The sequence below is a fragment of the Cariama cristata genome, unplaced genomic scaffold, assembly GCF_000690535.1.
Source record: "Cariama cristata isolate BGI_N322 unplaced genomic scaffold, ASM69053v1 scaffold11893, whole genome shotgun sequence".
Lineage (NCBI taxonomy): Eukaryota > Metazoa > Chordata > Aves > Cariamiformes > Cariamidae > Cariama > Cariama cristata.
Window position 1 is genome coordinate 31535 of NW_009610181.1, and position 12837 is coordinate 44371.

The following is a 12837-nucleotide window of genomic DNA, read 5'->3' on the forward strand; positions in this document are numbered from 1 at the left end:
CAGAAGCACTTTGCCGTCATGTTCATAAAAAGCCTCTCTCTTTCTGGAGCTCTGTCTCAGGCACGGTACTCCAAGCAATGGGAATCACTAGTGTAAAGCTTCACAGAAACACAACATCTTCCTTTCAGTAAGGGTAAGAAAAAGGATGTACCACAATGGAAAATTACCTAGCAGTAATTTAGACAGGTACAGTCCTCTCTTCTTCCCCCTTTCTTTTCCCCTCCTTTCCTGCTCCCTCTAAAAAGCATCTGTTCAAAAAAATCTTCAGTTTAAACACAACCGAGTGAAGAAAAATCTCTCACAGAGCTGGAGGAGTATCAGCTTGACTCCAGCTTCCTTGATGGTAGAGATAATAGCACGACACATGCTTTTAAGCAGTGATGAAAAGGAGAAGGCTATGACAAATTGAATTATGGTTAGTTTCCTCTTTTTTATGGCTCAAGATTGACCTTGGCTTCTAGGAGTCCTTCTGAACTCAGAAGGAAAGAAAAATGGCAAGTTAAAAACAGTATCTATTTTGTTCTCATCTATCATGTCACATTTTTATGGCTTAATACTTCAGGATGTAGTCGAGCAACTATCAAGTGTTGCACATCCCACCAAGAAGCTAGAACAAGCCTTTCCCAATGACAAGAAATTCTAGCAACTTGTACAGCTGATTAGCAAGCAATCTGTTTCATGAGACTAAAAGTAACTTGTGCTAACTGTCAGACGAGAATAATTTGGAATGAAAATCCACCGCTGGAGGAAATTAAATCAGATTTGCTCAGAGATGTGACATGTTAGAAGTAGTCCCCAAGGAAAATGGATTAGTCAACAAAGTGGAAGTGAAATTGTTTAAGATATGTGAGTAATGTAATTTGCCAAATGGTTTTTACATTTCTACATAGTTGTGTGTGTGTGTGTGTGTGTGTGTAATATATTAACAATCTATATACAGGTTTATATGTTTACACATAAACATATATTTATAACAAATGTGATACATGAATACAGTAACATGTTTACACACACGTACACACACTTCAACCAATACATTAAAATGATTCTACCAATATAATTTCTAGGGACATGGCAAAAAAAAATGTAAGTAGAATAACTCATATTGCAGGTGTGTTTTTACAGCAAGTAGAACATTCAGCAAAAACCTCTCAAATATACATACCTTAAATTTTAAGACAGGCGGTTTTGATATGGTGGATGCCTTTAACCCATGTAATCTCTCTTCTATCTCTCTCAACCTAAAAAACAGAGATCTTTCTGAGATCCAATAAAAAAATGTAGTCTTAACCTCTCTGATCCAAACAGGCATTCCACAGTTTTGTCTGCTGGGAAGAGAGAGTGATGGCATCAGTATTTCTTGGAGGCAGCCCAACTGATGAAGAATGAATGTATGTGAAATCTTGATTCTCCGACCACAGAAGGAATCAATCAAGACATGACAGTTTCCTTGTTCACCGCCTCAAGCATCTGCCCACCCTCCTTCCTCAGGAGTAGGTGACTCACCTCCTCTTTCCTTGGGGTTTTTGCAGCCAAATCACTTGTTTTGTTCTGATTTAAAAAAAACCAAACCACGAAACAAAGCCACAGGAAACTCCATGGCCTAAGCATTATGGAGTTCTGTATTGTGGTGGAATATCTGGAGGACAGTGTCCCACCCTTTGAACTATCATTAAAAAAGGTTGTTCTCCTGTTCTTCCAGTTAGTCTGAATTAAAAAAGCAGCTACAGTATAAAGCACTCATATGGACTGGTAAAACTGTCCCCAGTCCCAGCACTAGAACATTATGCCCTCTTCCGAGCAGGAAAACCCCATCTCCTCCTGTTCCACAAAAGCACTATGTAAACAAATACGTTAAGCTTAACCTCTGCCGTCCTGATTAGAAAGAAGCAAGTCTGGAGCTGAAACTTCCCAAAGACTTCCCAGTACTTTCCAAAACGTTTGTATGCTTTAATGAACGTGATTCAGTCTTAAAAAAGAAGGCATGCAGTATTCTTGACTCTTGTGAACTGTTGTTGTGAGGCTGTGTATTGAAAACCTTCACGCTGTATGTATGTTGTTCTACAACGTAGAATATTTATACATGCTACAACACACCCTACTCAGGCATAAGCACTTCGAGAAATCCACTATGTGTTTGCCAACCATACAACACTAGACATCCAGAAGTTACAGGATGTCAGCAGTATATTTTCTATCATTTCGGACTGAATTGCACTAAGATGGCTCACGAAATGGGAGAGTCACGCTTTCTATACAGAAGTGCCAGTGTCAAATGATACTTGGATTACTGTGGATGCAACCTGAAGTGCTTCAGAAGATGCCTAAGGAGCTGGAGCATGTGTGAAAGCGGTAATTTTTCCCTGATCATACGCTAGTGATATGCCTGAAGGGTCATCTTACCACTAGACAACTTCATTATGTTTCTTACTTCCCTTCTTTCCAAAAGACTGCACTTTATTCAGCCTTGCAGCTGACAGAGATGTCCTGTACCAATCCCTAATTACATACACACTGATTTCAAGCACCGCCGGAGGTCTGATGCTATATTAATGCTTCCGAAGTACCGCCAATGCTAAGATACGTTTCAAAAAGGAACCAAAAAGAACTGTGATCATGATTTATCCTCACCTCCCACTTGAAAGCTTGAAGCTCAAGCTACTATTATTGGATTCTCTATCTAGGGGTGTCTCATAGCACCTCGATATCCAGGTTAGGACAGGGAAGTCACCTTAACACCATGGAGACATCACGATGATCTGCAAGGTCCCCTAACACTGAGAATCCCTACCAACACTTCCAAGGCGCTGAAACCGAGATCCTGTTCGTCACAGTGGGCAGCAGGAAGAAACCAGTAAATGATCCGCAGCAGAGCAGCAACCCCATAAGCCAAATCACAGCAATTACAACATATGTATCCAGCTCGCGGACCTCAATTTCCAAGCTGAGCCTAAGAGAAAACTTCTCATTTTCCTCTAGAAACTTAGGAATTTCACTGCTCAGGTTCTGCTCAGTATTACAGCTCACTGCCCTCCCGCAAGCTATTTTGTTGTGTTTCTCCTCAAGCATCTGGAGGGCTAATGGCCTGATCTTCTCCTTTCCTCCTGGCTATGATCTGCTCCCCGTGTACCTGGTCAGTGAGCAGTAGCTCGTTGCTTGGTTCTGGTACAGCCCATAGGATGTGGATCCAGAGCTCCTATTAGCAGTGCCAGCTCCCTCTGCCTGCTCAGTCCTGTGTTTAGCATTTACCACGGCCATTCATCATCACCAGCAGAAGAATTATCGGTCACAAAAGATAACAGCCACGGTGGGGTCTGGAAACACCCAAAGGGCGTCATCTAGGGATGTGGTTTTCTCCTTTAATAATCAGAAGTGGATGCATTACCGTTGTTTAGTTAGGTAAAGTTCTTCAAGCAAACGTTGCTCCTCATAGCTCATCCAACGGTCTTCAAGCTCCTCCTCTTCCTTCTGCAGCAACTGTTCGTAAAGCCTGACCGGGTTCCAGCCAGTCATGATGTCGTAGGTGATGACGCAGCCCAGCGAGTGGGACACAATGGAGACTTTCCCTCCTTTCTCCTCAAACTCTGGATTCCGGGAGCAGAAGAGTGTGTATAGCCGGTTCAGCTCCTGCTGCAGCCCTTTCACCAACTGTTTCAAGAAAGATTAATATCAACATCTTAACAGTCCTGTTCACGTTGAGGTATGCTCACTTACTATACTGAGCAGCTTCTCGGGCATGCATCTAGGATGAGCATGATGGTCCGTTCACTTAGGCTGGGAAGATGAGCAAAATCTTATGGTCAGCAGCAACAGCTTGGCTGACTGTTACTGACTTCGGGGGTTCATCTCTCCCCTCCAGACTCAGCAGCAACCACCGCAAAGGACACATGGTGACCCTAAAACTGCTACCCTACACAGCCCAAGGCATTAAATTGAAATAAACCCTTAAACAAATGACAGCTGTACTTGAACTACTTAACAGCATCCTCTGAGGCGAGCAATAGCAAGGCACTTGGTTTTCACTAGCGTTGAATTAGCACAACAGCAGCTATTAACACAGCTGCATTTCCCTTCTTGCTTGTTGCTCCCCCAGTTTCTCTACCTTTTCAGGGCACTGAATGTTTCTCCTGTGTCAGAGGCTCAGCTCCTTTTTTAACCTAAGGAACTTGGGCCACACGAGATCTGGAATCAACTCACATCTCTGCCACAAGCTTGGCACAGAACCCTAGACAAGTCATATTCTTTCTTCTCCATTTATCCAAGTGAGCAACAGCATCCCCCTACCTCACCACAGGGGACTGGGAAGATAAATTCACTAAAATGGATATGCTCAGCTACTACAGTGACAGCCTAAATGGGTTCTGGGAAAATATCTTCAAATTGCTTTCAGATCTTTGTAAAACACACTCGAACTCATCAGGTCTTTCATTATTCTGCCCACTGCTTGGCTATAAGGAGATGTAGCTTTCTGTCCTACTTCTCCTCCTACCATACCACACCTATTGCAATTTCTTCCAACGGAATCGGAATGAAATGATGCTGCTAAAGAACAAAAAGCCTCATCTCAGGCAAAAGGAAGATGTGGGAGGAGAAAAAGCACAAATGAGACAGGCAGAGCCAGAATTTGAACATTTGATAAAAACAATGCTAAGAAAAATAGTTTTCTGGTTATAGGTTTCTAGGAGGGTTTTGGGGGGAAAACAAGGAATGCCACACAGTTCTTGGACATCACAGGCTGATCCTATAGTACTACTGCAATAAATATATATTGGTCCTATGTTAACTGAATGTCTGAGAGGCTTCCCTGCTTCAAATCCTACACTAGGGTACATACGCATAAAAAAGTTCAGATTCACAGAAAGTATTTTTTTAGAGAGAAACGTTGAAAGCCATGAGATTGAAGAACCAGACAACACAAAAAAAGGCAGCTTTGCTTGTGAAACTCAGCATGGTAACTGAGCAATGATTCCAGGCTATGGCAGAGAGGAGGACAAACAACAAATTGCAAATCATTCCCTTGTTAGTAACAGGAAATTAAAGCTATAGAACATGTAATTTGAACACGATTTTTCAAGAGCCCGAATCATTACTGAATATAAATATGAATAGCAGCAGGACTGTCAGTGTTTGATACACATTTTACTGAGTGAGAATCCACACATCAAACCCTATGCCTAAAGCACTGTGAAATGATTAACAATGCCTTGCAACAGTTTGGAGAAATAAGTATCATAATACCTAGTTTCAAGTATTTTTGACTGTGATGCTGCCTATTCTTGCATCCGGCTCTATACAGACTTTGGGCACTACTTTCACACATGAACGAACAGGCTGAGGTCTTAGCAAGAGTTGGAGCTGAAAATAGAAATCAAGACTAGCTTTGGCTGGTTGGCATTTTCTCCATTTAAAAAGGTTTTGATTAAAACCCAGAACAAAATAGCAGAGATCTGTTGAAATCAAAGGGTTTTGGGATTCCTGCCAGGAGCTCAGTGAAATGAGGAAACACTGATATCATAGCATCACAGAATGGTTTGGGTTGGAAGGGACCTTAAAGCCCATCCAGTTCCAACCCCCTGCCATGGGCAGGGACACCTCCCACCAGACCAGGTTGCTCCAAGCCCCGTCCAACCTGGCCTTGAACACTTCCAGGGATGGGGCAGCCACAGCTTCCAGCAGTTCGCATGGCTGGCTGCCGTGATACCCTCCAAGGGACCCAACACACATCATCCTGCCGTCGGGGACCTCAGCAGCGAGCCCAGGACCCCCAGCCATACAGTAGGCACTCTGCAATGGAGCGCTGACTTCAGGTTTCAGAGTTGGGAGTGTAAAAAACGCCAAGCAAACTAGTGCTGGACTCATCACATCTTCCAGCATCCCTGTCAGTACAGCAGGGAGATGAGTAATGCCAACTTGTTTTAAAAAATTATAAATAAGCTGTATTAATATATCTCAGTGTCCACAATTTTTTCCTCTAGTGGGAAAAGTAAGGTGCCCAACAACTCAACTGCTTCGCTTGGTTTCTTGTTGCATAAAAGCTATTGCTCCTAATGTCCTGCCCAACTTGCTCAACAGCCCTGTACCCTACTCTCCTGTTCCCTACTCCTGCACAGCCTATTTCCCTGGAAAAGCAAGTATCTTCCAGGAAGAATGATATTACATCAGTCTACCCCACAGCCCATAGGCACCGAACGGGTAAGTAATCTTCTGGCATCATGGCATTTCATTACAAAGGTCTTGCTCTCTTGCACTCTGGGGGCATAAGACAATATATTCTTGGTTGGACACTGAGTCCAACCCTGGTTTTAACTGTCCTGCTCCTTAAAAACATGCCGTCATTGAGAAGTTAGGCCAAAATATGGCCAGCAACTAAGAAACTGTGCATGGATTTCCAAATAGCTGCTTATCTGGAAGTTTGCGGACCAGAGTCCAAGCATTTAATTCAGCTAGATCATCTGATGGAGATTGTTTCTAAACTCCAAATCGCTGGTTACCTAATTTAGTTGTAGAGTAGAAGGTCTGCTGTAGTAAAGCCTCCAGATTTTCAGGCACTACGAATGGTCTGGTTTGCTGCTACGACGAAACCAGAAGCCCTCTGCCACAGTGAGTGCTTATAGATGTCTGCATCTTGCCAACAGTTCTGTGTCAGTACTAAGATTAGAAACCGAAACTTTTGGTATATAGTAATTAAAAAAAAAAGAAAGGAAAAGAAAAAGCAGGTTCACCTTAAGTCCCAGCTAAAAAATTATTTGGTTAAGCAGTATAGGAAGTCAAGACAATATTTAATCCTGATTTGCTTTCTTAAGTCTTAAAAAGCATACAATATTCTAACCTGTAAAAGAAAAGTTTGGTTTGAAAAGGGCTTTAGTCCAGCAAGTGTAATGGGAAGTGCTTTCAAACCTCTTTTGCCATTACAGCCTGGTATAAATCCTAGCGCTCTATATAAAACCACATTCTATAAACACTAATTATCTTTCTATTTGTTAAAATCAGTAACTTTTGTCATCGGAACTAAACATGAAAAATACAACCTACTATCAAATTTTCTCTCCTAAATGGCATCATCGTAATTAAAATAAACTTTTTAAGAGCTGATTTTTTTTTTTTTAATCCACAGCTCTTCTTTTTGCTCACCTAGAGCTTGCAGGCATCTTCTCCTGCTCTCACCGCACCTACATCCAATGACTTCCCAATTAAGGCAGCCCTTTCCCCACTGGTTTCCCTGGTGCTTCTGCCAACCCCAAGCCTCACCACCTGCCGGTCCATGGGATCTATTATGTGCTTAGGAAGCAGCTGCTGCTTCTGCCTGAAAAGAGGAAAGCAGGAATCATCCAGGGAAAAAACAAACCAAGTGGAATAGTGGAATGCAACATGACCAGACCCCTCTCTCTCTTTCCATCTCCCCTCTTGCCTCCTCCCTCCTGGTTCCCACTTTATTTTGGGGACCAGTGGGACTGAACATTGACAAAGAAGTTAGAGTTTCCTTGAGTTGCCACCCAACCCATATTACCATCTCTTAAGGCTTCTCCCACAGACTAAACAAGCTCAAATATCTCACAAAAGAATACAAGTGGCAGCAGTCGATTGAGTCGATTATTTTTTTTTTTGCTCTGCAGCTGCTCCCACAAGCCCTGCTCGCTGCTCTGACTGCTAATCTGCTGGCCGCTCCGCTCTGCTCGGTTACCCTCAGCTCTTGCAGAAGGACCAGTGAAATGCAGCACGCTTACGTGTCTGTTACTGAACAGACCAAACCACCGTAACAAAGGGAACACTTCCTATTTCTTCAAAAAATAGCCGTATCGAATCCCTGCCTCCCAGCTGACCTTTCTACCACAGCATTGGTTTAGCATCAGCCTGAGGACACTTCAATATTTGAAAGAAAGGTATAGAAAAATCTTCCAGTGTTGCTATTTTCTTCCCCAGGAGAGTCCTTTCTCCCTGTTCTGATTTTTAGGGAAAAATTTCCTAAGCACCTTTTGCAGACCAATTGTTGCAGTGCAAAAGCTTAGTGCAGGATTAAAATGCTACAAGCCTTGTAGATGTACCACTGCAAATACTCATAGGCAACCAGAGAAAATAAAATACAAATAAAGTAGGACTTCGCTACGCCTGAAGCCTTTAATGCAATCAAATTTCTGAGACTGATTTTATGGGAAGTCATAATCAGGCACACGAAGCACCCCACAATTCTCGGGCTGGGGAGAGAGTCCTTATGTACTATTAAATTTTCAGACCTGCTCAATACCGGCAGAAGCACAGATACTCGAGACACAGTCCTTGATACAGATTGACAGAGCAGCATCCAAGAAATGGATGCATTTCCTACATGTTCTAGTCCGGTCCCAAAAAGCAAGGGAGAGACTTGATTTCCAGCAGTCAAAAATCTCAACAAAAATCTCAGTAAATGGAGAAAAACCGCCACTGGCCAACTCAGCAGATGTGGTACGGTGCTGTTCCCCTCTGAAGCTCTTCTGGGAACGTGTTTCATTTTTGCTTCATGAAAAGGAGATTGATTCCTAGTTGCCTGAAGCTCCCTTTATCAGCTGAAGTTTTGCCAATAAATCTTCCATGCAGGAAACCCAAGCCCGCAGGATCAAGTTGCTCAGAAGTCGTCAGCTTATATTCTGACAAACCGAGGTTAAATGCTCTATGCCCTTCACAAACCAAATTAAAGGCAGAGCAAGGAATGGTCTTTCTGCACGTTCATGGAGAGCCAGCGTGACAGCTGTGCAATTCAAGGGGAAGCCAGAAACCAGACCGTCGACCAAGGAACAGGTTGCTGGACTTGATCAGGTCAAAAATCCACTTTGCTTTCCAGTTACATGCTTGCTTGGCATATGGCTTCCAAGAAGTCAAAAAATAACAGCCCATTCCACCCATTCAGGAATCCTGGTGGCAAGGGCATGTGTTTTATAAAGCCAAGATAGGAGCCTGAGTCAGATGAGACATGCCACTGTCATCTCGGGCAGAAGAAGGAGCTGTGGCAAGGCTGATAACAAGGGCAGAAGGATCATGTCTCTAACCACCTCTTGGGTATTGGCTAAGCCTGAACTGCTGGATCATGATGGGGAACAAGTAATTGTGTAAGCAGTGAAACACCCAGAGCTGCTGCCTGTCTCAGCTGAAGCCCTTTTGTGTAGAATATTAACAGCATCCTGTGCTGAGCTGGAAAAAACCAAACCTCTAAATCCCCAGCACCAGCATCCAACCCAGCTGTTCATTCCTTCTCTGATGCAAAAGCAGCCTTGTGAGACACCAGCATAAATAAGCATGCCTGTTTCTTGCAAAGCAGAAGGAAGTCAAATGGGTGCATGGTGAACAAACACCTCCTGGACCCACATCAAGGAGATCCAGGCAAGAGGAAGAACGTCACCCCCTGCCCGTTCTAGCGGGCAGATCGATGGGGTTGAAGGGGCTTTTTCAGTGCATGCCAAAAGTACCAGGGTAGAAAACCTCAATATCCAGGAAATGAGTTTTTTCACGAAAATAAGGAGTAGAAAACCTTTCCTGGCACCGTGAGCACAGAAGTAATGCAGAGCTTCCACTGCTCTTGCTGAAATCCTCAATGACCCGTTTGCTGCCAAAACTTGGGATATAACACTCCAGCCCCAACCTCTTTGACCCGTCAAAGCCAACAAAAACACCTACTCTCCTCTTGGGCTATGCTGATTGTCCTCTTCTGAGACTGCTCTCAGCTCGGACCAGCCCCTTGCTGTAACTTTCAGGGGTCCTTTCTCTCTGCCGTCTCCACAGAACCCTCACCCACTGGACAATCTTCTCACATGAAGAGCTTGAAGTCCAAGAGGAAAAAAAAAACCACCAACAGACAGCTACATATGAAAAGGGAGTGCGGGAAACCTGACCTTTGCACCCCCTCCAGCCTGAATGGCATGACTGTTTTTGTAGGTATCGTGGGAAAGGAATTTTAAGGAGATCTGAGGAACAGTGAGTTTTGCAAGCAGCTCCCTCGAAATGTCAAGGGAACTTCAGAAGAAAGTGCAAACTTGTTTGAAATTCAGCAAGCAGGCAATAAGAAGGTGTGTGAGTCAACTGGAGCTAGAAGAAGGTCCTTAAAAGCCAACGAAAGAGCTGCAGCTCAAGGACGGATTGTAAAGGACCATGAAAGCAAAGACAAGGAGTGTTTGCTTCACGTGAACCAGCAGAACACGCCAGCACACAACGCGGAGACGGTGAGACTGTTGACCCTCCAGAATACAACGGTTGTCGCGCTCCGTGACGGCATCACTGACGGATGCCAGAAGAGTGTCACAACAACAGATGAGAGGCCAGAACAAGACTGAGCTGTATGAACAGAGAGGAATGGCTCCATGTCTTAGTGATGTTACAGAAAAAGGATCTGCAGATCTGCGCAGACCTGAGTCTCCCTCTCAGTACCCCTCTTGCTGTTGAAAAGCTGAGTCTAACCCATTTCTAACCAAGTCACTGTGTTCACGACTAAGTTTAGGTTCAGGCAGACCCAGTAACCTATCACTTTGTAAAGCTGAGAATACATTCAAGGACAATCAAATGAATTAAGCAAGCCATGAGAGTGCTCTCAAGCAGCTCCTTGACTATTAGGTTCAACAGAATAAGTAAAATTAGTGTTGAAATAGTCTCAGTCAAAAATTTCCTGCTTCACAGCCCTCTCATTTTCAAACACACATGAAACAATTGCCTTTTATTGCTGAAAGGAGCGCATAAGAGAAGGACACTTCCATTGCCAAACCTCCTATCAAAGAGGGATGAAAGCTCTAGTAAAAGTTAATACTTGTCCCGAATTTCAAGAGTATAGTCATTAATTCTCCTTTTTAATATGTGTATAATAGGAAATGATCAAGCCGTTTCAAGGTGGACAGTGAAGTCTGCCCAAGGGAGCAATGCTAGGTTGGCTCCATTACACTGCATTTCCCCTGGCCTCCTAAAGCCTGTAATGTTCCTCCAACACCAAGCCCACAGCCACCACGTCCCAGACCCCGGCTTCTTCGTTTCGTCTCCTCAGCTGACGAGAAATGTTCAATACCCACTGCGTTTCCCTGCTCTTCAGCTGTGATGGAAGTAATCCATAAACATCTCCTACTAATCTTCTGAGGCTACTGCAATATTTGCACTAAATCTTTAGAGATCTTGGGATGACAGATGTAAATAATATTCATCCTGTACTAAAGGCATTTTCTGCCAAGACATATATCAATAATTTAGAGAATTACAATTAGCCTGCAAGAAAGTACAGCGAAGATCAGTAAAATAAGCACTTAACAATATAATGAGGGTGACAACACTAAATTTACTATGCATCAATTAGTCTTTTTAACCTGTTACAGCCATTTATTATTAAAGAAATATGAAGCTACAGTGACACAGATGTGAAACGAAGTTCACCCACTGAACATGCTAAACCCCAAGATTACATTACCCTACGTGGCACTAGCAGGGTCAGAATTAAAATGTGAAATGAGTGTTCATTTAGAAATAGGCATGTGTGCATCAAAATATCCATTTATTGCTTTTCCTGTTTAAAGAGGGATTCTGTATTACGTATCACGGACCACTGTATAGATGAGGACCTGCATAGCACAATTCACTTGCAGCCACACACAAAGGCCACAGCTGAATCTGTTGGCTGCAGGCATCCTGCAGAAGGAACTCTGAGACCAGCCTATCTGAGCTGTTCATAGGGCTGTACTGAATTATTAATACCCGTCTGGCACCACATTACATGTCAGAAGTCAGAGGCACCTTTTGGATATTCTCCTACCACGCTGCAGAAAAAACAATACTTGAAATCAGAGAGGGGGTCACCCCCCACGCTCCCGTGACGCTTCGCAGAGCAATCCAGCTGCATCCGAAACTATCCCATGTGAAAGCAGATATGACGAGCCGCCTTCCCCTTGAAAGAAGATAGTGGCTATCCACTTGCAAATCCCTTAACGAATTGTTTAAAGAGTGGTCAAAAGCTTTAAAGAAGCACTTACTTTACTTCTAGATGCGGGGAAAATCCTCGGAAGAAGAAACAAAATTCCTATCAAAGTATTGTTGGGTGTTGTCAGGTGAAGTGCGGTTTTACTCTCCTCTAGGTTTAACTCACTGCATTGCACAATTTATTTCACAGGGGCACAGCAAAGTTTAATTAGCTCATTTTGAGATACTTTCAGAATTTCTGGAAATGAAAAGCATTCGAAGTGCCCACAGCATACAAAGAATCGTGTCGGCGTGACAAAGTGGCGAGCAGGAATACTAATTCTGAGCAAGGTGTGGCCGTGTGAATACTTGAAGATAAGGTTCATTTCTGACCTGGAATGAGCACTCAGAGCAAAGGGACGCAAAACGGCTCCACACTGAACATTGGACAAACCCCAACTTTTTCCAGAAGAATTCTCAACTTGATATTACTGTGTTTAAACTCTCCAAAGTTAGGCCACTGAAAATAAAATAAGGAAGAGTAACCAAAAAAAAAGAATCAACCAACCCAAAACCAAGCCAAGTCTTCTTTCTGTAGCTAAAGGCAAAGTAAAAGGCGAAAAAGTATACAAAACCTATTTAATGACTATGAGCTTTACACAACTCCTAACCCGATGAGCAGAATGAAACAAGAAGTCACATCCCTGACAACTCACTGGCAGAACACAAACTCTGTAGCCGAATGAACAAGGAGAAAACCTTCATCGCAAACATTTTGACTGCAACACCAAAGATGTGTTTCAGAAACTTGGTTCTTCAAGGTTTTGACGTTTCATTTGTAATAGTACTTTCTTTTTGGGACAAATACTTGTAATTCAAATCGTACACCTTTGCTTTGAGAAAGTTACAAGATTTATCAATGCGGCCTGAATATGGGAAGGT

At 43.2% G+C, this 12837-nt stretch overlaps 1 protein-coding gene across 1 annotated transcript in view; it reads right to left on the reverse strand.

The window, feature by feature from the left end:
- DDHD1 (DDHD domain containing 1) overlaps positions 1 to 12837 on the reverse strand; it is a gene marked incomplete at its 5' end in the record, with an annotated part of 51703 nt that overhangs the window by 9850 nt on the left and 29016 nt on the right. The window contains 2 exons of the mRNA XM_009697790.1: positions 1166 to 1241; positions 3386 to 3648. Of these exons, the coding sequence (XP_009696092.1) occupies positions 1166 to 1241; positions 3386 to 3648 (339 nt within the window). The remainder of the gene's footprint in view (positions 1 to 1165; positions 1242 to 3385; positions 3649 to 12837) is intronic.